This window comes from Dreissena polymorpha, chromosome 1 (assembly GCF_020536995.1).
Source record: "Dreissena polymorpha isolate Duluth1 chromosome 1, UMN_Dpol_1.0, whole genome shotgun sequence".
NCBI lineage: Eukaryota > Metazoa > Mollusca > Bivalvia > Myida > Dreissenidae > Dreissena > Dreissena polymorpha.
Genome location: NC_068355.1, coordinates 82,698,070 through 82,722,773, shown reverse-complemented (window position 1 = coordinate 82,722,773; position 24,704 = coordinate 82,698,070). Strand labels below are relative to the sequence as shown.

The following is a 24,704-nucleotide window of genomic DNA, read 5'->3' as shown; positions in this document are numbered from 1 at the left end:
TTACTTTTCGCACGGAGAAACTTTAATAAGCCTTTACGTAAATTAGAATAATAAAATGGTAATATCATTTCAAAGAAAAATAAAAGGTGTTTGCTGAAATTGGTTGTCGTTTTTACTGTCACAAGATAAAATGCCTTAGTATCACATACAATTTAATGTTTCAATGTATTCAATATTTGAGAATTTTCACATATGGACAGACAATTTGACAACTTCGTTATAATGATTTTGTATTGGCAAAAAGCATATTATCTAAACGCTAATTAGTCACGTATTAAATTATTACATTATTTTAATATCAAAACACGTTATTCATAACACATGCAAATGTTAGGTGAATCATTTAAATATTATATAAATAACTTATGCATTGTACATGTTTTATTTTTTATACTTTTTCGGGAAAACGGTCGTTTAAGGTCAAGGTAGTACAATTTTCATTTATAATAAGCACATAATCCACACAATAATTAGCCACGTATATTTTTTTTTATCAAAACATGTTATTCAAAACACATGCAAATGTTAGGTGAATAATTCAAATATTATAAAAATAACTAATGTAATATAAATGTTGTATTCTTTTACTTTTTCGAGAAAGCGGTCGTTTAAAGTCGATGTAGTTAAAATGAACGTGAAAACAGCACGAACACTTCCGCATGTTGAAAAGAAAAGAGATTAAATAAATGACTAAAAGACGTTTTTGCATAAAAGCATGCATATGAAAATCACTATTAAAACGGACAATGAGATTGCGTTGCAAATCGGATAGCATGACTTCAAAGGGAACTTAATCGCAATTTGTTTTATAACATAAGCTTCTTTAACTCAGCACTTGTCGTTCCGCCCGCGTGACTGCTTTTTGTCTTTATACATTTTACAAGAACGCATTATCGTTCAAGAACCAATTTTACTAAAAAATAACACAGTACGATGAAAGTCAAATGACACAATCTTATTAAAACATTTGCAAACGAACGAGAACATAATTGAAACTAAATGACATCACGTAATCAGTAACATGATGGGTGTTTCGTGCGCTTTGTCGATGAATGGGTTTATTTTAAGATTTGGAGGAACATTCGTAAATCAAAATCATAGTTATCACAGAGCTATAACTCTCTGAAGGAGCCAAGGTCCTGAACGACTTGACTATACACTAATACGCATTTCCCCTTTTAAGGAACGCTGCTTTAACTATCATTGAAATTGTAAAATTGATTCTTGAGTTCCAAAGATATGGAACGGTCATGAAAATGTCCTATTGGAAACAAAATAACAATATTTCTCTGAAACATAATTAATGCGAATGTCAAAATGCATAATGTACTCAAATAAACAAAGTCTCAATACACACAAGCGGACGTGCTGAGTCATTTTACTTTTTTTATGAAGCACATTTATAAGAAAATTGGTGCGGATGAGCAAGAACACGCAGACGTGAACTAAGAACAAGAAAATCTCTCAGGGCTAATGGTCAGGTTTCCCGGTCAACTAGGCATGTCCCGTGCACAGAATGGGTCCAATTGTAAGAAAACCATCTTCTGCGGAACCACCTTGAAAAACAACATGCAATAATGTTAGATACCTGAAGATTCAATAAAAATTATTTCGAGTCGTTGGATGCTAAATGTATAGGGGTTGAATTTGTTTTATTTAAATGTAGACATTATGTTCACCACAGGTAACTTTATATTTGGAATCAACTTTTAATGACCCTTGAAGGGTAAACTTTAACGGCCTTGATGCTATGAAAGGTTATCATATACGTGTGAGAAAAACCCTATTGTGTTGACCGTTTCTTAAAGGGACTGTCCAACAGATTAAAGCGTCGTTCGACGCGAATCGATATTTTGAGAAACTACGAGGATTGCTTATATAGCTAAAAATACATGCGCAATTGACGTGAGCGTGGATGGTCGAGTGGTAAAGTCGGGAGACATTTTACTCCAAGCTTCCCTGGCTCTAGGGGTCAGTGGTTCGAGCCCTGTGGAGGTAGACGTTTTTTCTTGTTTTTTTAATTGTATTCTTTTTTTACTGGAGATTTTTAGTTCAAATGTTTAAATTTATCAATATAAAGCATTTAAAGCAATTAATGACAAGCTTTAATACATGCCAAAATCTGTTGGACGGCCCAGTTAATTACCGATGTATAACCACATATCCAAAGTTATAAGAATTAGTTGCAACACTTGCAGGATCCATAAGAATCCTAAAAAGACACTTAAGAGACGTACTATGGTGAACGTTCGGATTCTAGTATATGTCGATACACATATATACTTGTAAATGTAGATATATATATATACAAATATCAAGCATAAGGTGTTAGCAATGTGTAGTCGAATACTTGAGTGCTACATTGACCTTCATTTCAGGTCCATAATACTTTAATTTGATAGATTGTATATAGAAACGAGAATAATGTATAATACATTTTGCTATTTCTCTTAAGGAAATACCAATAACTGATTTATTAATATGGTGGACTTTTTAGGTCATCCGTTTTGTACAAATGATTAGTGTTTGGGTTGCAAATTATAACTGATGTGTGAGTCCTGCATAGGCAGAAGTGACCCGGGAATAACCAAACATGGCTATAAAATGAATTATTCAACTTAAAATAATTGATCTCGCAAAAATACATTGAATAAGCAAATTCATTGAATTGATATCTCTCGAAAAATAAATTGTGTTTATAGATGGTTGCAAATCCCGTGATGTATGGTATAGTCATAAAAATAATTAAGTATAGGGTAATTGGGTATAGGATATTGCAATTCTCCTCGTTGATATATATATATAAATCCATGAAAATGCATGTTGAAATCTTGTAACATATCTGGGACATAACCTCGAAAATCATACAAAAAACAAAGGGCAATAACTCCAGTTTAAACAAGTGCATGGTTATGGTTCTTGTGCATGGCACTTCTACCCATCGATTTCTACATACCAATGAAGTTACATGTTGAAATGTGTATCGTATTTGAAATATATCCCTGAAATATTCCATCATGCAAAAACAACAAAGGGTAATAACTTTTATTTAAGGAAGTGAAGGGTTATGGTTCTTACGCATGGCACTTCTCCTCATAAATATCTATACACTCATGAAGCTTCATGTTGAAGTCTTGCATGATATTTGGGATAAAGCCCTGAAAAATTACATCATACAAACACAAACAAAGGGCAATAACTCTTATTAAAGAAAGTGTAAGGTTATGGTTCTTGTTCATGGCATTTCTTCCCGTTGATATCTAAACACCTATGAAGTTTCATGTTGATATCTTATACGTTTTTTTAGATATAGCCCTAAAATGCTTCGTGACGGACTGACGGACAGACAGACAAATACCGTTTCTATATCCCTCCGCCTTAGGCGAGGTATAAAAAGAATCAGGCCGCATGGCCTACTCGTTTCAGCTCCAGTTTTACCAGAACATATTGTCATTCTAGGAATGTATACCTGTGTCACCAGCATGAAACGTGTGGATAGGCAGCTCGTCTTTGTTCGTTACGAAACCTTCATCGTGTCGCCACACCTCGTCGTTCTCATCACAGTTACAATGAAGTGACGTATTGAAACAGGACCTCGTCTCCCCGCACGCGCAGTTCCCGCTGCCGGGAGACCCCCCACCGAAGTAGTTCGCCTTTTGCCCAGTGCGATTCATCCAGAAGGTGGTCAGCGTTTCTGGGTCGGAGGGGTTGTGGATGATTGCTGCCTTGCAGTCCCAGCGCATGAACTGGGCGCACTCCTTGGATGAGTCGACGATTTTGATGGCCTCTCTCCATCCAGTCACGTAGTTGAGGGTGACCTGGTACTCCCCGGCTTCTTCGTAGCCCTTCACTTGCGTTCGCTTCTCCTGGTCGTGATCTAGAAATGGACATTTGTTGAAATTTTTATATAATACACATTACAGTAAACCTATTAATCAGCAAAACGTGTATGTTTAACTTTTGTAATTTGTCTCTTTCCTTACATCCCCTTCGCGAATAAAAACCTATGGAAAAAATAAGATGACTATAACACCCAATACCCACCACACAACACCAACCAATGATTCGATATTACTACCAACGTTTAAAGGGTCTTAAATAAAACTAAGAAGCGGATCCTCACATAGCGCAGATCCGGTAACAATACAATTATACAAAATTCCCACATGAACCAGTTGATAGAAAAAACAACGCAACACATGGACCAGTTTAAACAAAAGCAACGCAAACTAGAGGAAAACGTACGTAAAACTGTGATCGCCTCTCTGGGTTTGGTGTTGAAGTCACACTCGACCTGCACGGGCCCAAATAAGGTGTGCTCGCCGTCCGGATCCACATCCGCTATGCAGCTCTGGTTCAACCCGCGACTTGCCCAGTCGGCGCAGTGGATAGCTAGAAAAAGGGAAACGGTACATGCAAACGAGGCCTTACTCCATAAACAGTAGCTAGTATTATCAACTTTCATTCAAATCCACGTTTAGTTTATGACGAAACACTTTCGAATAATAAGTTCCCCCTAAATTCTGAATTACGCATTACAAATATGCTAGGCCCATGTTCGAAGGAGGTACCGGCGCGTAACCGGTAAAACTGATTATTGTTGTACGATCGAGAAGGTAAGGGAATACGTGCATACAATTCAAAAGCCTATTTTTGGTTTGGATAGAAAGGGGCAGAGCGAACACAAATTTACTACATCGACTCAATTATATCTATGTACAGCAACATTAAATACTCAAGTAAGATTGTTCTTCTAAAGTTGTTCTGAAATGATATGTTCAGTTTTCTCGCTTATAACATGGCCGCACTTTCAATCCAAGAAATGATAACATTATTGCGTTAACTCTCGGATGATACGTTTGGGGCTAAGATACTTTACGGTACATAAATGCAAGTCAGCTACTTATTTTTTATCAATTTATCTTACCCAAAGGCAAACAGGGATATGTATGACAGTTGTCTTCTTCATACGAAGGACCTTCACATGGTGTGGTCAGGTTGCCAAATGACGTCACATCGCACGTGCGGCTCCGATGGCGCGTTCCCCCACCGCACGTGACCGTGCATAGCGACCAGACTGACCACTCGTGCCACAGGCCGGGGACTTCAATCAATACACAATTTTTACGAGTTACCTTGAACACAATTCTTTATGTTTTGAGGGGTAAAAAAGCAAAAGTATACATATTCATCAGTAAGTTTTCTTAAAAATCATGCAGATCTCAACTTTATGATACATTCTTTTTTTACATTGGCCTTCGACATCAAAATGCGCTTTTCTTAATTCCCATATAAACTTTGTATAATTGTGAATGATCGTAGGTAAAAGCGTTTGCAACATACAGTGCCGATATGAATTTCTTTTAACAATCTCCTCCTACCTCGACATTGGACCGAGTGACCTCAAAATTCATTGTCGTTTTCCCTTTCACCCAAGTACCCGCTATCCCATTGCAGGATCATAAATCAAATCATTCTCAATGTATTGTCAGTAAACGAATTTTCTGTAACAATTTCCCGCGAACTTGATCTTTGACCCGTTAACCAGAAAAAGATCCTTTCTTCCATAATAGCCATTACACCTATGGGAATATGTGAGAGTCCTCTAAATATCAAGCGGAAACAATATTGTCTACAAATCGACCTTCCTATCGACCTATCGACTAACGGACAGGTTCAAAGAAAGTATCAAAGGGGGGGGGGGGGGGGGGCAACTATCATACATTTATTAAAGTTTACATTAGTTACCTTAATATATCGCGTACATTGCATATTTAAAATGTATACAGTGTAAATAAATGTTTCCAAAATCTAATACATTATTGTAAAACAAGAAAAACATGTTCTATGTTATGCTATACTTATTATATAAAGTTTAACAAGCTACTGCTATCGAGCTGTCAGAATTCGGAAGGATCCTATAACTTTCAAATAAATAAACATAACAATAAATAGAAGTACATGAAACAATAGTTAAACGTGATTATTTTTATAATAATATCCGTGTTCATCATTATTGTAAAACGTTCGTAACATACACAACTAAAATAAGAAAAATACATTAGAAAATATGTTTGAACACCAATTATAAACAAATCGAATACACAGATATACAAAGAAATAAGTTATATTACAAACGCTTTGATTACATAAAAATTGCAATAGTTCATAAGATATTAGTTCGTTTGCCAACAATGTATACATCTAATTATGAGCAAAGGAATTGTTTAATGGTTTTACTTGAACATGGATCAGTTGCGCATATTTCCGTGTCGTCCGAATTCCCAGGGCACTCGTCCCCTCCAAAATAAGGCCCGTCACAAGTGCGACTGCGCAATCGTTTGCCTTCTCCGCACGTGGTACTACAGACTTGCCACGGTTGCCAGGCCAACCAGATTCCGTCCTCTGACATAATTAATGATGACAAGTGTGAATCTTTTGTAATAAGAAGCTTTTTTAACAGTCAATCACTCGTCCAAAAAATATACAAAAAACAACATTCGAAACTTCAACAATCTTTGCTATAGCACTTAGAGATTATTAATGCGTCAAACAGATTTTATGAAACAAAATATACAGGCGGCTGTCAGCATGATAATAAGCACCAATGGTTTGTTCTATGTTAAATATATTTTGTAAACTACATTTTCTATGATGGTATTAATTTGAAGGTAGATATGTTAGCAATAAGATAACCATCCTTTTTGTTGCACTTCATTGGTTAAAGACCCTACATCTGTGTGTCTTTTCTGCTCAAACTGGCAGCCTTCATTCTACTAAATACCGGTGTGTAATTTCTAACATCAATATTGTGCGCTTTAACTCATACAATTTAGATACTGCTTTTTACAAACGTTTATGGTGATATAGTAGAAAGAAGCTCGGTCGAGATGAAACTTGACACTAAATATTGCAAACTTTATACAGAATTTATTACTTATGTGTAACCTTTAAGAAATTCTACAAAGATAAATCATTTGAAAAAAAAATCGAAAACTGAGTATTCAAAAGATTTTGTTCTGCATTTAAAAAACGTCGGGATGTTATATTGCCTGCTTGGAGTGCTGAAAGTATGAAATTGTTGCTCTAGTGGCCTAAAAGTCGGTATCTGTATATATGACTTGAGGGGTCTCATTCCAAGACCAAGCTCAAAGTGTTGTTTCATGTCCACATCAATTGCATCCCTCTCTAAAAACTTACTTATTTCGTTAACAATTATGTTACTATAACTTACATGAACTCAGTTTTACTTTACGATTAAGATTAATATAGATAAAGATTAATAATTGCAACCATAATTCATGTCCAGGCTTACCCATGGATTGACCATGATGGACGTCCCATCTGCTTACCTTGAATAATAGCACTTTCTCATAATTTCACTGTTGGCAGATACAATTTAGTAAAAATGTTATTGTGATATTCTGCTAGTAACTTAACTGAAGCTTATAGCATATATGAAATCGACGAGCCTTGTGGCGAGGCCGTGATACTGACACAATCATGTCGGAACGATTGATGGCTTTGAAGGTAAGTGCACTCATGTGTTATGTATTCTTCTATATATATGTATATTGTTTCCAGCCGGATATTGTTTTAATATATGTAGTAAAAGAAACCATTTGACAAATGTTTGGACGCAATTTTAATGAGATCCTGCACATGTGAGCGTGACAATTGGATTGCGACACAGAGCCCTTCCTATTCGTCATAAGAGAACCAATGTTAATCATTTTACATGTACTGCAGTTGTATTAAGAAAATCAGAATCATGAATAATCATGAATAATGCATGGAACACCGTTTTGTTTTCACCGATCACGCAGAGTATCTGATTCAGACTGATGTCTCTGGACATTGACCGAGAAGGAATTAACCGCTCCTACTAAAAATTACTTCGTGAGTAGTACCCTTAAAAATAAAATAACGCATTTTCATGTTAACCTGGGCATTCTTGGGTGTTGCAGTCTTGTCTCTCATCATAATCCCCGCTGCAATTGACACCACCATTAAAAGGACCAATGCAGGACCTATTTCTCCACTGTATTCCTCCGCCACATGTGACGTCACATGTGTACCATTCGCTCCAGTCGGTGAACACGCCGTCAACTAAATAGTTCAATCACACACTTTAATTGTGAACCGAAAGCACATTATTTTACAGCGCCTAGAAGATAAATGTACGATTATCTGCTTAAATAAAGTTGGGTTTTTTCTACATGTAGTTATAATCCAACGCAAATGTACAGAAGAACAGAGAGGGAGTATTATAAAGAAAAGTTAAAATGCTTATCATTTCCATTTAAAAGGTGTAAAAAAATGGTAAGATACAAATTATATTAAAAGCTATAGATCTACACAATGTTTAACTGTAGTGACTAAAAAGTGCAATGCACAATCACGTCTATTCAACAGCATTTGTTGAAAACGACATTTGGTGAAACATTGCTGAGGAAAGTTTGTCGAAAAAAATACTAAGGAAAGCGAACGTGATAGAGTGAAAACACACACAAAGGCCATTTGCACTCTGGAGGACAAGGTTAAAGAATATGTAAACACAATTAAAGACTTTAACCCCATGCATCTAGCTAAAACTATTTTCAACGTATTATTTTAATGTGTTTAAGAAATTAAATACATGTTTAAAGTAAACAATAAATATATTAAGATGTATAATTGTTTATATATTCCCAGTATTTTATTTTGATTTTGAATACGCTTATTATCAAAACATATTATTTTGACGAAGACAAACTTTGCACCGCTGAAAGTGAAAGTACAATAATGTTATAATAAATAATGTAAATATACATAAAATAATACAAATTTTATATGGCAACATTGTTAATAACTCAATACAATGCTATGTTTTTTATTCGTGTCAAAATTTAAAGGGAGGAGGAGTCATACAATTTCATCAAGCATCAATCTCATAAATCATTTATCATTTTGCCCTTCTGTTGCATTTCTTCTGCCCGTTACAAAAGCCAAATGCATATCATGTGACGTGACATAGTGCCACAACCACACGTGACTTAACAAGCGTCCAACGCCGACCAGTCTTTCCAGACCCCGTCGACTACATGTAACAGCACAGAGTGAGCGAATCAAGTTCGCGATCAATTAAAATCTGACATTACATGAAAAATATAAAGGCTATCCTAATAATACATGTACTCCCCTTTAAAAAGAATTTCATTTTAACAGTCAGGTATCCTTTTATCAGAATATTAACTTTGTATTAATGTCCGTTGTGCGAAAATATTCAGCCGCTTTCAAAACAGATACGCATTCGTTAAATCGCAATAATATGGTCAAACGAAATGTGTATTATTAATAAGCACATACGGGTGTATTCATAAAAACTCTGCTGACCTTGACATTAGGTCTGCCATGTATACCCGCTCGTCGCGCAAATTTCCGATGCGGATATGCTGCCATTATAGTGCCCGTGCGCTTCCCGCTGGCGCCATTGTATGCCGTTTGCGCATGTTAAAGTGACCATTTCCAAACACACAATCCACTGTGGCAAGAACGTATGGATAGACAATTATCAAGGCACACATTCAATAAGCTGACAAGACAGTATGGACATATGCTGCGATCCAATACCATGAGATTCCATGCTGTATACTGTATATGGTGATATTTAACGAATGTTATTACTAAGTATGCCATTTTCTGTTAGGCAATTGGGACGTTTTTATATAGTAAATGTACGTTTTATTTAATTTCAGTTTACTGAAGGTCGGCTACAAAATCATACGATAATAAATAAAATACAAACACAAGGTCAATTTGATTTGAAGAGAGGGGAAGATGCAAACAAATTACTTATCTACGAGTACTTCAAATACAATGTTAGCTAATGTTAACGGTTCTTGTAACTAGAGACGAATAATAACACCATTCTATCTTGCAAAATGTGATAGCAAGCTACTATATCTAATCACAGGTGTACGTTTAGAAAATATCACAGCACGTATTAAAATACTAGTAAGCATGAGCGATAAAAGCAGATGATAAAAATTTCAATCAAAATAGCTTCTATATTAAAACAAAACCTACGTTCGACTGAAAGAACGGAAAAAGCTAATTAGTTAGCGTGAGATACTAACAAGCTCAAATATCAAGAAAATCACAAAGCTTAGTACGTATACAAAAAGCTTAAACGTTTAGAAAAAAACTATAATGCTATAACCTAAGTATTACTATGCAACATGCTAACATACTTGGACACGCGATGTCGTTACACACTTCCGCCTGCTCAGACGGGCCTGCGCAGTAATCACCACCATGTTTCGGTTGATCGCACTCTCGTGATCTGTTACGCAACCCTCCACCGCAGGTTGTACTACACTCTCCCCAAGTTCCCCACAGCTTCCAGGACCCATCGACTTAATTATGAACCAATAATATAGAGGATATTTGTTGGATTCGGTGGATTATCGTTTTTAATTCACGATTTATCATATAAAATAATATTTTCACGAGTGGCGCAGCCACGAGTGAAAATATATTTTTTCTATGATCACGAGTGAATTAAAATCGATATTCCACCGAAGCCAAAACATTTTCTTTTTATTTTATGCTAAATTCACCGTTTATATTCATTGATAAGAGATTAACTAAATAATTTCGCTGGGATAGTGACGTCATTTCACAGTAAACAGTTAAAAGTATCGATAATTTTCACTGTTTATTTTCACTGTTTGAAACAGCGAAATTATCAGTTTTAATTCACTGATATTTATCTATAAACCACCGAAAAGCATAAAATAAATATTTTGTAATCGTTGTATATGTGTGAGATGTATAGCTTGACAACATTGACCTGGCTGAAAGCCAGGATCTTTTCGGTCATGTTCCTTCACGTTTTGTATGATTTCAAAGAGGCCATAATACTATACTTAGTGAGGTTAGCATCAATCGATTTCAATCGTCTCCATTTCAGAAAAAGAACTGATAAGGATGTAATTAACTTAATGTTATTTCCCTTTATTCATATAAAGGTCAGTGATAGGTCAGTATTGACAAGCGATGCATGTATGTATACCGTGATATATAATTTGTATAAATGATTATATGGTAATTATTATTTGATGTTAGTAATCGTTTGGCTAAAAATACCAGAGTGCGTTTGCTCATAACGAAAATGAGCCCTTGTATCTGTTAAAATTCTGATATTCTGTTCGATGTTGTTTCTTAAACTGTCTATTTTCCTCTCTCAGATTCAGGTTGTTTTTTTATATAAAGTTTATAAACGCAATTCATTTGTGAAAAGCTACGGGTTAATGGATGTACGTCATATATAGCTGGTAGACGTAATAAGTTAACTGTAACAAAAGGAATTATGAATTTTTAACTCAGTATGTTATGTAATCCAAACCGTACTTACGAAACAAACGGCTCTGATTATAATACGATTCGAGGGACTGAATCTAGGCTCAAGGTTAAAAAATAACAATTCTCAAGCTACATGTATATTAATTAGCATCAAAATGAAAACCATATTTACCGGGACAAGAAAATGCGTTACACGTTTCCACGTCGTCAGGCAAACCAGGGCATTCCGCGCCATCGTGGAAGGGACCTCTACATGTCCTTGACCGGTTGCGGTTACCATAGCCACACGTGTGCGAGCACTCGTTCCACGCGGTCCATGCGTTCCATACGCCATCCACTGCAGGATAGGAATAGCACAACATTGTCTAATTAATTTTTTACAAAATATGTGTATAAGGGCTATAATATTTATCTTTTAAATAAAACTCGGACAATATATTTCATAATATATTACACATTAAATCACAATTATTCACACAATGTTGATGGAAAATTCGACTTCAAGATATGTGCAGATACAGCAGTTGTCTTTCTGGAATTAACAAATATAGCTAACAATACTAATTTATGCTTTATAAGAATTAAATCTTGCTCTAAAATCGGTGTTTGACTGTACTAACGTATAGTAAATGCAGTAAAAAAGTCAACAAGTTTCATTCCTACATTAGCATTTTCAACTTGTGTGCAGTGCACTTGTATACATTATGGATATCAAAAGGTGTCAGGTGGTACCGGATGTAAGTATAAAGTGATGTCTGTTTCCGGTTAATATAGTTATAATGTATCCAATCCCCGCGCATCGATTTGACTGGTTCATAGCTCGATATCAAATCTCGCCCATAATAACCAACCACGTGATGATAGCCAAGCAACGTGGTGCAATAATGGTATCAAAGCATGGTAAAATTTCCCGCTGTTATTTTTACGTTTTTAACTTAAGTATATGTTTTTTATGAACATAAACTTATACGGTATTTTTAAAATATAAGAGAATATGATACAACTGTTCATAGTATAATACTTATAAAAAACATTCCAGATCTGGAGGGATTTTCATGTTTAACAATAACTCTAAGATGAATATTGCCAATGTTCATAGTCATAGGGTCTGATTATGAAGTTCTTCAGATACAAAATCAGTCGTAACAGAATTATATTGACCAATCGGATTCAGCGGTAAAAGACTTCTGGTACATTTGAGATCGTAGTGAATCAAAAAGCCGATGTCGTTACACTTAGACAATGCCTACATTACCATTACAAATATTTAAAATGATCTATATGACAGTTTACAAATTTGCTTCCACTATTTTTCGGCATAGCTGTATAAGCCAGCTTTTCACCTTACCTGACCTTTGTAAGTGTCCAATAAAATTCAGATAAAATTTCCCGCGTCTAGACACGAATGAATACACTTCATTTAGTCCGTTGGCTGATTTGAACATACCACCAGAACATTGGAAACATGAACGCGCCTTTGTAACACTGTTTCAATGCGTGTTCAGCATGAAACAATTTTATCTCTAATGAAAAGGCTTGATAGATAGAACAGTTTTACACTCAACTCTCGACATCAATACAGCTTGTGAATGCACCTTTTATTTTCAGAGGATTGCCAGCGTTAGTATCAGGGTCAGTTCGCGGCCAGTGAAATAATCGTTATATAATATAGACGCTATCGCGTGAACTAGGTGAAGTGTTTGGGTTATCTGGAAGACATGTGGTCAGCAGCAATATATCACTTTCTCGTGTTAACCTTCTCAAAGGGTCAATCTCAGCATGTTATCTCATTAACAGTTACAGACCATTATTGTATTGCTGATAAGGGCTGAAGTCTATCTGACTCAAAAATCTGGCATATACCCTGGACTTTGGAATTTTCTTTAGACCAGAAATTATTCCATCATATTGACTAATGTATTAAGCATGAGCGCGATGATTCTCGATACTGTTAATAATCGACAAACAACTAAAACAGAATTGTTCGAAGAACGCGCGTATGAATATTTAAAATATGTACGGATACTTCGCGTGTGGCCGGTTGAGTTAATGTTTTAATTTTACTTCCGTTCTTCTTTTGGTTTTCTGTTTTGTATCTATAGGTTTATGACCAGCAATATGTAATAATGTAAAATAAGCCGCGAAAACTCCGCATAACACCCCGTACTGCGTGTGATGCAGCTAAGAACTGCACAGAAAAAGACATTCGCTATCTTTGATCCCATTATATTCATCGAACTCATTATCTTTCACTAAATCCAATCACAATCAACACCGTATATCTTTTTAAAAGATATTTCTTGTTACAAAAGACTTTGTTTAAATACTCACTAGGGCACATCTGTTCTGTGCAGGGGGTGTACTGAACATGGTCTCCGGGACAGGACGTGCCGCCGTAGTTGGGGGGCGGGTGGTTGCACGCACGTGTCCGCGTTCTCTGCCCATCCTCGCACGTGACCGAGCATTTACTCCATCCACTCCACAAGCTCCATCCACCCTTTACTGAAACAGAAGAAATCATTAAAAGTAAAAAACACTTAAACGATTTGTGTGTCTGAATTTTTATTTTATTTTTTTATACAGAAACTGCAAGATCATCATTTAATTAAATGACTTTAACGTACAGGCTGCGAGTTTTACCAAATTTAGAATTTTGATCACTATTTTCTTTAACAATTATTTTTACAAGTATTTAAACAAATACATTGTAAAGACTATATACAGACTTTATACATTAAGAAACTGCTCCCGTAATGTAAAATAGAAATCTGGTGAAGGTAACATACATTTAAGAAATAGTAAACTCCACTGAGGTCCCTATGGCATTATTGTGACCTGCCAGGCAGCCACAAACCGTATATGGACCGAAGCCGTAGGCTGAGGTCCATATACAGTTTGTGGCTGCCTGGCTGGTCACTATAATGCCATTAGTACCGAAGTGGAGTTTACTATTTCTTATATTACACCGATGAGTTTCCTTTTTACCATTGCACAGAGTTGTACGATTGTTTATAGACTAATCAAATTACAAGTATTCCCCATCAAAGGTTCAACTATCAGCAACAGAAACGATTTCCATCAAATAAGTACCTCTGATATATGAATATACGCCTAGTAAAAATCGCACAAAATCGCATGAGAGGAAATTTGATAGTTTAGCTTAGAAACATGACCATCGTTGATTTTGTTTGGAAAATCTGTGATATATGAGAGTTTCCCTTATTTTACTCAGTGAAATTGAGCAAGTCTCGTATACTGTTTAATTTTGATAAGAGATCACCTCGAGCTGAAGCTTTGATGTAAAATGCAGCTAATAAGGTGTTTTCCTCGAACGTGCGGGCTGTTTCAGTGCTTTTTCAGGGGTCTATTTACCCCACCCACTTTTTTAATAGTGAAAAATATTTCAATAGTTTGAAATGAGTCTTCATTAATATAGATTTGGGAAAATTTCAGTATTAGATAAGAATAGGGCCAACAAGAAAAATCACTAAGATAAATGTACTAATATGTATTGTGTTGTAAAAATAATTAATTTATTGTGGCATTTCTATCAAAGCAACACTAACAACGTGTACTATATCAATGTGTATCTTTTAAAACTAAATCATTTCATATTCAATTCAATAAGTTGCTACAAAACCTTAACATCATATCTCTTTAAATGAAAATTAACTATTATTTTGATATAAACAATTAAATAACTTACATAATATATAAATTAATATTATATAAATATTTATATAATATATATATATATATATATATATATACCAATACATAGTGCCAGTTACGCGGTCTCTGTAGTTTTCAGACTGTACTTACGAGGTCAATAAAAAAAACGGGGTCTATATACAACCCCGCAATCTAGGCTCCTTTAATTACTATGAGGGGGGTGTAGGGGAGGTAATGCAATCAAATCTCACAATAAGGTCTTAAATCGAAAACCACAATCACGTCTGAAATTGAAATTGTATATACCTCGCAAATAAGTTCGCTATATATATTCCTTGTATAAGACGTTAAATAAATGGCGTGTTCATAAATAACAATATATAAGGTACCCTTATATACCTTAATTCGTGTTAATATCGGATAAAAAAGGGTATGGAGATACACGTGTTTAAAGTGGGAACCCCATGACCTATGTCTAAATCAGAGACCCCGTAACTGGTCATATGTGTGAATATATATATATATATATACAGATATGTATACATATATAGCATATTTTACTACCTTAGTTTACAATGGCAACTTTTTTATACACGAATTTCATTGCGCAAATAATTAAAGCTTTCATAAATCTATGAAGTGATAAACAATTAAAACACTTATATTGTAAAAAACATATAAATTAATGTTACCATGGTAACATTTTTGCATAAGTTACAGTACAAACAGAATAAAAGCTACCATAAGTCTGTAAACTGAGAGAAGTTAACGTCGAATCAAATACTGAATCAATAATTCGTATTCACAAAGTACAAAAGCATATTAAAGTATACACTTGGATAAAAAATGGTGCATTTACTAGCGCTTCTTCTTATACTGTGTACAGCTGTAGCATGCATTAATTGTAATATATATTATACTATTTTACTTTATATAACTATGCATACAAAGGAACAAACATACTTGTAGCCATCATTTCAAAGTGTTTTCTAAAAATTTCAGATTGTTGAGCCCTTACATCTTCAACAAAGATAACCAAATCTGAATACACGAGTACGCAATATTGGAGGTCAAACATACGAATTTTTACATAAAAATATGCGATATGTCTCAGAAAATAGGACATAAGTATAGTCTGTTTAAGTACCATCATATAATGACGGTGTGCTGTAACAATTATTTAGTCAAAGTTTTATATGCATAACTACAGTCAAAAGCGTCTAATACTATTTCACAGACTGAACACACGTTGAACAAACACATTTTTTAACCAATATGTTTACTTGGAAGTAAAAGATTGTGACTTTAAACTTCATAATCGGTATCAATCGCGGTCAATTTGGGGGAATTAGAACAGCCGACACCTCGACAAGCTCCACACCCAGTCGTACACTCTAACCCGTGCTTTCTACAGGTACATCTTTTGCTGTCACAATTAACTCGACAATTACAGCGGATAACGTTCAGCAATGTTTCGGGTGCTGCCGGCAGGTAAGTTTTAGTAGGCTTCAACGTTCCCTTAGTAGACAGCTCCCATCCCCAATCTGTAGGCTCAAGTGTATTATTTCCTACCCATATCTGACTTTGTAGATACACTCGCTGACTATGAAAAGATGCAGTTGACGTTGGTGGAAGTGTACAAACCTGGACGCACACACTACTTGTCATAACCTTTGAGGTAAACTTATGATACCTCAGAGTATCCGGATTTTGATAACAGTCTTGACCCGCAACGAGCAAAACAATCGCTCTTTCACCAAGCTTTATAACTTCATCCATGGAATCTGTCGCCATCATTCGTTTACCAATTTCTTTCAGCTCTGCATTCGAAATAATACATTTTAACGCCATGGGTTTTCCAATACCATTAATTCGTGAAGTAGAGTCGCATCCTGTCAATGCGTGAAGGAATGGTAGAAGTAGACAAATTTCGGGCGTTAAGACGGACTGTGATTTCTTGATATCCCAAACTCTTGGTTTGGTTCTGGAGTTTATGTCTGATCTGAAGAATACGGTTTCATTTAATGGATTGACATTGTAGCAGAGCAAAACTAACAAATCCGTATCCTCGCCAATCACAAATACCGTGTCATTTTCAGCGTGATCTACTGCAGTATGTACAATACCTGTAGCATGTCTTACATTGATCCCCTTTTCCAACAAGTAATCATCTAGTAGATTGATAAACTTCTGTTTGTTAATTACGTTCTTCAGGAAGACATCTTTTTTAGATCTGAATGGCGTATTTCAATCCAATGTCCCAATATTGTGGTCTACGCGACGAATTGCATAAACTTGCCGGGGAAGAATCCTGGAATTGTTGTGTTCATAGTAGATGCAGCACTAGACTCAAACTTCTGTACCTCTGAGTATGAACAGGAAAATTCTAAGCTGTACAAAGTATCAACCAGAAATCGGGAGCCGAAATAGTGGTGCATCTGGACACCAAGTCCAACTTGTAATGGTGCGAGTATAGCTCTAGGTCTTGATGCTTGAACTATTGCTTGAGCGATCGAAACAATCTTTAACTCTTCCTTTTGAGAGATTATATTTCCTAAAAAATGCAACACACTTTCAGGAACAGTTTTCTTATTTTCTTCCACAGATGAAACACTTAATGCAGATGCATTATACTTCTTTGGTGACGATATGGTGTTAATATCAGCCTTGATTAATTTAGCAGCTGTTGAAATGATATTCTTTTTCTTTTCTTCTTCAGTGACATTACACTGTTCCTCAGAGAACTTGTGTAAAATTGCAGAAAGAGTTTTCTTCATCACGACTTTATCGCATTTTCCTTCTTGTGAAATTACAGAGATGCAATCGCCAAAATGATGCAGTAAGTTAGTTTTCATATGGGTGTTAGTATAGGCACGATCTCCACATATTTCTTCCATCATCTGTCTTAGCTCATTTACTGTTAGTATCATAACTTCATTTTCTTCCGTATACGATGTAACACTGTTAAATGCTTCAATTACATCAACTGAACATCGGTTCGGGCTTTTCGTAATTTTCTTGCATGGGCTGTCTTCATTCTCAGAGAAACGTAAAGGGATATTATTTCCGGTTCTGAAATTGGAGCTACACACCTGATGATAAATTGCATCAGCAGCTGGTAAATCTATGACCTGTGAAAGCCTACCCAATACATCTTTAGACCAATGACCATTCCTTTGCTTACATACTTTTCCAATTGTCACCTGAAATCTAATTCTGAAACAGGAAAAACATCAAGACTTCGCTTCTTTCCGTTCAGTTTGGCAGGTTTACCACAAAATAGACAATTTGTTTTGAAATCAAAGGAATTAGTTGACCTTGTAGAAAAGTTAGCTTCACATGTATTTATGTCAGATTCAATAGCTAATGATTGTAGTTTTCGTGGGTGAGTAAAGTCTCTTCTACAGTTTTTGAGTACTAATTGTCCGGGTATAACACTCAGTTGTAAGTTCTTTTTCTTACTACTGATAGTCTCGCATCCTTTGAGTCGAAGTTTAGCAGTTAAATCACCAGGTACGGCTTCCTCTTTACAAAAGGGGCACTCCTCCATCTACAATAACACATAAAACTTGATAAATCTTATATCATGTGTGATATTGTATGCAAAGTTTGAAACAGTTATAATTATATGAATTGTGTCTAATTCATTTTTAAATACACAGCACATACTTTATCCTATGTTATTGCTTTTGTAAAGTTAATTGAATATGAACAGTAAAATGTAAAGTTGTACCTTGTACAATCAAAACTAATCTTCATACGGAAACGTATCGGTTCACCGTTCTACACAACATATCGAGGACAGTCACTCTGCCAGTCCCTGAAATCCAAGAAAAAGGCATTATTAATGTTACCATTGACATTACATATGTATGTATTATAATCATAATGTTTATGGATGTAAATAGACATGCTGCTTTAATATAAGTGTATTTGAGATTTTTTTTACACATCACACTATTTCAAACATGAGCATGCATAATTATTGTTTAATACTTCTATATTATAATTTCATCAAGCTAAAGTTATCCTTTACTCCTACTACTAAGTGCTGTACTTCATGCGTGTTTATTGACAACTATAGAAGTACCCATTTCAATTATACCATTATAAACTCTGAACAAATGTAACGAAACAACTGCAAAGAAAAAAATGCAAATGAAAGTATAATGTATAGGCTTTAGAAAGTATGAGTAATGTATATGTTTGAAATACAGTAAGCTTACTTTCTACTTTCAAACTCTTAGATTTATTGTTTAGGAATCAACAGCGATTCAAATTGCAATAATAAGCATATAAAACAACACTTTCTAGAAAAGGGAAATATTTATTTGAGCAAACGTTATTGTCTTTACAATAACACACCAATATACCGCTTTTCTAATGCAGTTTAGAGAAAAAGGCCAAAAAGTTTATGAAAAATAAAGTGTTTCGAACAGGTGAATTTTGACATTATGCGCTTCCGTAGAAAAAAAATCAACAAAACCCGGTTTTAAAAATACACATATTTTACAATATAAACACGCTAAACTACATGATTTATAACTATTTCATAACTTGTTGACATATTTATATCAAATGCATATACTTTTAGACAGGTATTACGACAGAGAATACGATCGATGCATGCCGTATCGGTTGTCAAGGTCGAACACAAAACAAGATGGCATAATCTATGATAAACGGCAAATATGAACAAATTCAGTATTTACTTACATAGTAATCATCACGCAGACAAGTTTTGACCACATTAGTTGTGTTATTGGCAGCAAAACATCGCCAATCACATCAAAATCCGTCGAGGTCTTCGTTGTTTACATTTCAGTCTTTAAATAAAACGCGCGTGAGAACTTTTCACAGTACCTCCAATCTGAAGAGTACTCGGTATGGTGTGCGTGAAGTGCCATCACAAGTATATGTCAATTTTGGGTTTTTTAAGTGTCAATATCTTCATGCGCCCCAAGAGTTGAAAGCGCGATTTTTTATGATTTGTTGGTCGGGTAGTATAGTTTCGTACAGTGTTAAAATAATTAATGTTGCTCATAGTTGAACCCCTTTCTTTAATTTGATTAGTCTATTATGGTTTAAAAGAGATAAACTGAAGAATTTCCCAGGAATAATGACGTCATTTCGTTAAAAAATGACGTCATTTTACAGTAAAACAGTGCAACCTCGAACGGTCCATATACAAAAATTAGTGACCGGTCCATATACTATTAGGTTCCTCTATCGCATTTTACAGACTGAAACCGGTAGTATAGATATAGAAGGACCAATATCTCTGAGGTGTAATATTTTAGATTATGCATGGCTCAGAATAATATATCATATTTTGTTCTAGTATATATTTTTGTTCGAACTTATTTTCCAAGCTATAAATCAGGAACAACATAAATAATTCAACAAAATCCATCTGGTCTCTTTATCTATTGGTCTGTTTAAAGTAAACACCCATTAACGCGAGCCAGGGTGCACGTCACTTATATTTTGTGTTATCATTTTTTCTTATTCTGACGCAGACGCATTTTGTTTGCCTAATTGACCAGTCGCCAAATTATCGATCGCTCCGCCCACATAGTCACGTGGTCTAGTGATTAGAAAACTCCGACAAGCAGATCGCAATTATAGCGGATTACCATTTCGAACGCGGAAATGTGGTCTTGACAAGTGCGAGTGTAAGCTTCAATGTTTAGAATTACCGAAATCCCCCTTAAAGAACATAAATTTATTTCAAAACTGGAAATGTCGTATTAGCATTATTAAGTATGAATTATATCACGTGTATATGAAAAAAAGGGAATATTGGTACCCACTTTGCGTAACTTAACGAACTCCACGTTATAAATCGTGTTATTTGTGTCAGAAACAAGTGAAAACAATGTTATGTTACTATTTTAATAAAAACGCATCGATTAATGCCATCGTATATGAGTTATTTATTACTGATATCGCCAATAAATGCGGTAACTTAGGGAAAGTCGGTTCCTTCGCGAGCTTATGATACTGGTAGCTTTATTAAGAATCCTGACCGAAATCCCCTTCAAAGAACGCTAATTTATATCAGACAATGACCAAACTGAATTTGTTCTTTTGCACGTTCAATTATAAAGATTGATAAATGTCCCATAAGCAATGCATAACATTATTTATAACACTTTTATACGTTAGAACATGGGGATTTCGGTACCCAATCGGCGTCAGAAAGAGTGTTAAACCTAACCGAAATGCCAGTTATAGAGCGCTATTTCGTGTACAATACAGTTGGAAAAAAATGTTTCGTTAATAGTTTCGTATAACATGTGTACATGCCAGTGAAGAAGTGTTAATTTATTGCTATTACCAGCATTACACGTAGTAACATGTTAGATTTTGGTAAACGCGCACGCGTTTGAGAGCGTGTTTAACGTACTGAAATACCCGTTTATAGACAGCTTATATTCTTTATAAAATAATATTTTTTGCATTTCCATTATAACTAAATGACACAAACCCCTTTTACCAGTGTTAAAGGGGATGAAAAAGTCCATACAAATCACCCGCAATATCGCGTAATCTATAGGCAAAGAAGCCAATTTGGTATTATCATGTATAGGTTTTCTAACCGCTTAGCTACGTTAAGTGGGCGGAGCGATCGTAGTCCAGGCGAGATTTACTGCCATAATGACTGATGTCATTTATTGCTAAATTGTTGTGTACATTTAAAATTTACGCGACGTGTTGCACAATTATTGTGGTTTGATTTTTCATTTAGAAAACGCGCTGAAAACAAACGCATATACGTGTGATTAGAATGGAAAGAAAATTGCGTCTTAATGAAATACTTAAATACCATATATTTCAATCGTTTAGAAAATACTTATGCTACATAACTAATATGCCATGTGATTCCCCCCCCCCCCCCCCCCCCCCAAAAAAAAAAAATAGGATCCAAAGTAGAATCAGTAAAATCAACGTACACAAGTATGCAGTTTGAATATACGCGTACATGTACTGGATATCAAAATCAGGATATATGAAGAAAATCATTTGTAAAAAGATATTTCTTGCCATCATTTCCGTCGTTTCATCAAAAATATAGTCTAATAATAAAATCTATATAATGATATAATAATACAGTCTTGGTATGAGACCAAGTAAAATAAAATTACGTTTGTGCGGCAATTGACATGACGCCTTATCAGTGATCGCTCCGCCCACTTAATCACGTGGCTCAGCGGGAAGAAAACCTAGACAAGCTAACACCAAAATGGCTTCTTTGCCTATAGACTGCATATAGATTTACGCGATATTCCGGATGATTTTATGGACTTGTTTAACACCATATTACACTTGTAAAGGGGTTGATGCCATTTAGTTATTCTGCAAATGCAAAAAATATACGATTAAAGAGAACATCAGCTATTTATAACGGGTAAATCGGTACATTAAACACGCTCTCAAACGCTTGCGCGCTTACCGAAATCGAACCCGTTATTACGTGTAATGGTGGTATTTGCAATAAATTAACACTTCACCGGTATTTACCCGTGTTATTAACAAAATTATTACCGAAACATTCCCCCCTACCCGTGTATTTGACACGAAATAGCGCTTTATAACTGGGAATTCGGTGAAGTTTTACGCGCTTTCTGACGCCGGGTGGGTACCTCAATCCCACATGTTATTGCGTATAAAAGTGATATTAATCATATTAAACATTGCTTATGGGACATTTATCAATCACTATAATTTAAAGCGCAAAAACAACACAGTAAGTTTGGACATTGTCTGATATAAAATTAGCGTTGTACGAAATGGAATACGGTCAGGCTATTATAAATAAATAAGGCTACCAATATCAGACGCTCGCGCAGGTACCGACTTCCCCGAAGTTACCGCATTTATTGGTTAACTAATATCAGTAATAATAACTCTTTTACAATAGCATTTATCGATACGTCTTTATTAAAATAATAACAAAATGGTTTTCACTTGTTTCTGACACACACAGAAACGCGATTTTTAACGGGGATTTCGTAAAGTTACACGAATTGGGTACCAAAATTCTCAATTATTTTACATGCACACGTGACATAATACATACTTAATAATGCTTAGTTATTGCTTATATGACATTTAAAGTTTGTGAAATAAATTAATGTTCTATAAAGGGGATCTCGGTAATTCTTGAAGCTTCCACTCGCTCTTGTCAAGACCGCATTGCCGCGTTGGAAATGGTATAAATTTAATTCATCTAACTTATCTTTCTGGATACCAAATGTCAGAGTTGCATTAACCCTTTTTACACCGTTTTTGCCATATTTCATTTCCGTTTTTTTATCCGAACACAATAAACGAAACCTGTTTAAAAATTAGATCTAGGCATTCGAGCTCCTAGTGTGGATTAAAAGCGTTTATTGGTGACACCACATGAGTGCAAATGTGTACATACCGTTAATAAGATAATATATCACATGTCACCTTCAAATAACATGTATGATGTCAATTAAGTGCATTACTATCAGAGTAATAAAACACAGCATGAATAAGCCTTCATGCTGGGTTTTATTTCTCTTTAAGTAATGCAGATGAACCTCGCTTCTGACCTAGTAACTGATAAAACTATTTAAAAAAAGTGAAATATTATGTGATAATCAGATCGATAACATAAACTATTTAAATCTGCTAGTATATCCGATAAAAATATATTATAATTGTCTTTGACAGTGTTGACGTTCAGTTGTTCGTGGTGACGACCGCATGTGTTTATACATCTCTTACACTTCTCAAGATCTCTTTTCGGCTTTGGAAACGATATAAATTAAATGTCACCAACTAATCTTTCATGATATCGATTGTCCGAGTTACATAATCCCCATTGACACCGTTTAACCATTTTTAATCGTTTTTTTAAGAGGAAAACAAAAGAAACTCGTTGGAATAAAAGTGAACCTAAACATGTAGCTTGTCTAGAAAATGGCGGACAGGTCGTTGCTAACGAGTGCGCCCGATTAATCTATCGCTGATTGGTGGATCAATTCTAGTAGGCGGAGCGATCATAGATAAGGCGTCATGTCAATTTTCGGTAGTTATCGGTAGTGTTCGTAAAAATGTTAATTTTATGCACGATGTTGTTACATATATACCCTGACAAATTTCTCCATCTTTAATAAATAAAGGTTACACACCACTTACATAATGCTATTTCCAAATGTACACAAAACATGTGAAGTCTACACTGTGTATTAGCTACCTGCTGTGGTGATCCCAATCTTATCAGCTCAATACACAGGCACTGGCTACTGCTTTAAAAACCCGTTGAATACAATAATACGAACTGATTAACCTTTTAATCCGTTTTATTACCATATATTATACAGTTGTACGCGTTCTATGCAAAATAATACAGGTAAAATCATTAGATACATTAAAAAAAAAATAATAAGCACGTTGTCACATATAAATAAGATACATTAAAGACAACCTTACAGAAATGAAAAGGTAGCGGCTAACTAGCCGCTAGGCAGCCGAAATGGGTATACTGGAGGTAGCGTAAGTCAGCCAGTGGCGGCTAGGTTGCGGCTGAATATCCAAAACCTATAAACGGTACTGGCTACCAGAGCCGCAAGCGGCTACTATAGACAAAAGGTAGCCAGAAACAGAACACGGTGAACTATTTCCATTAATTTGACAAATTTTCAGCCGCT

The 24,704-nt window shown here is 35.2% G+C and overlaps 1 protein-coding gene across 4 annotated transcripts in view; it reads right to left on the bottom strand.

The window, feature by feature from the left end:
- Nucleotides 1-413: 413 nt before the first annotated feature.
- The window catches only part of LOC127837990 (adhesion G protein-coupled receptor B1-like), a 31,109-nt gene continuing 6,818 nt past the window's right edge, over nt 414-24,704 (bottom strand). For 2 of the 4 annotated variants that reach the window (XM_052365457.1, XM_052365468.1), the window contains 9 exons: nt 13,678-13,848; nt 11,519-11,683; nt 10,233-10,397; nt 7,945-8,109; nt 6,241-6,405; nt 4,928-5,104; nt 4,246-4,392; nt 3,470-3,877; nt 414-1,556 (listed from right to left, as the gene is read on the bottom strand). In XM_052365457.1, the coding sequence (XP_052221417.1) occupies nt 1,495-1,556; nt 3,470-3,877; nt 4,246-4,392; nt 4,928-5,104; nt 6,241-6,405; nt 7,945-8,109; nt 10,233-10,397; nt 11,519-11,683; nt 13,678-13,848 (1,625 nt within the window). In that variant the 3' untranslated portion in view covers nt 414-1,494. Of the gene's footprint in view, nt 1,557-3,469; nt 3,878-4,245; nt 4,393-4,927; nt 5,105-6,240; nt 6,406-7,944; nt 8,110-10,232; nt 10,398-11,518; nt 11,684-13,677; nt 13,849-18,480; nt 18,569-18,751; nt 18,839-19,734; nt 19,888-24,704 lie in introns of those variants that run through there. The other 2 variants (XM_052365483.1, XM_052365475.1) reach the window with 2 other exon arrangements.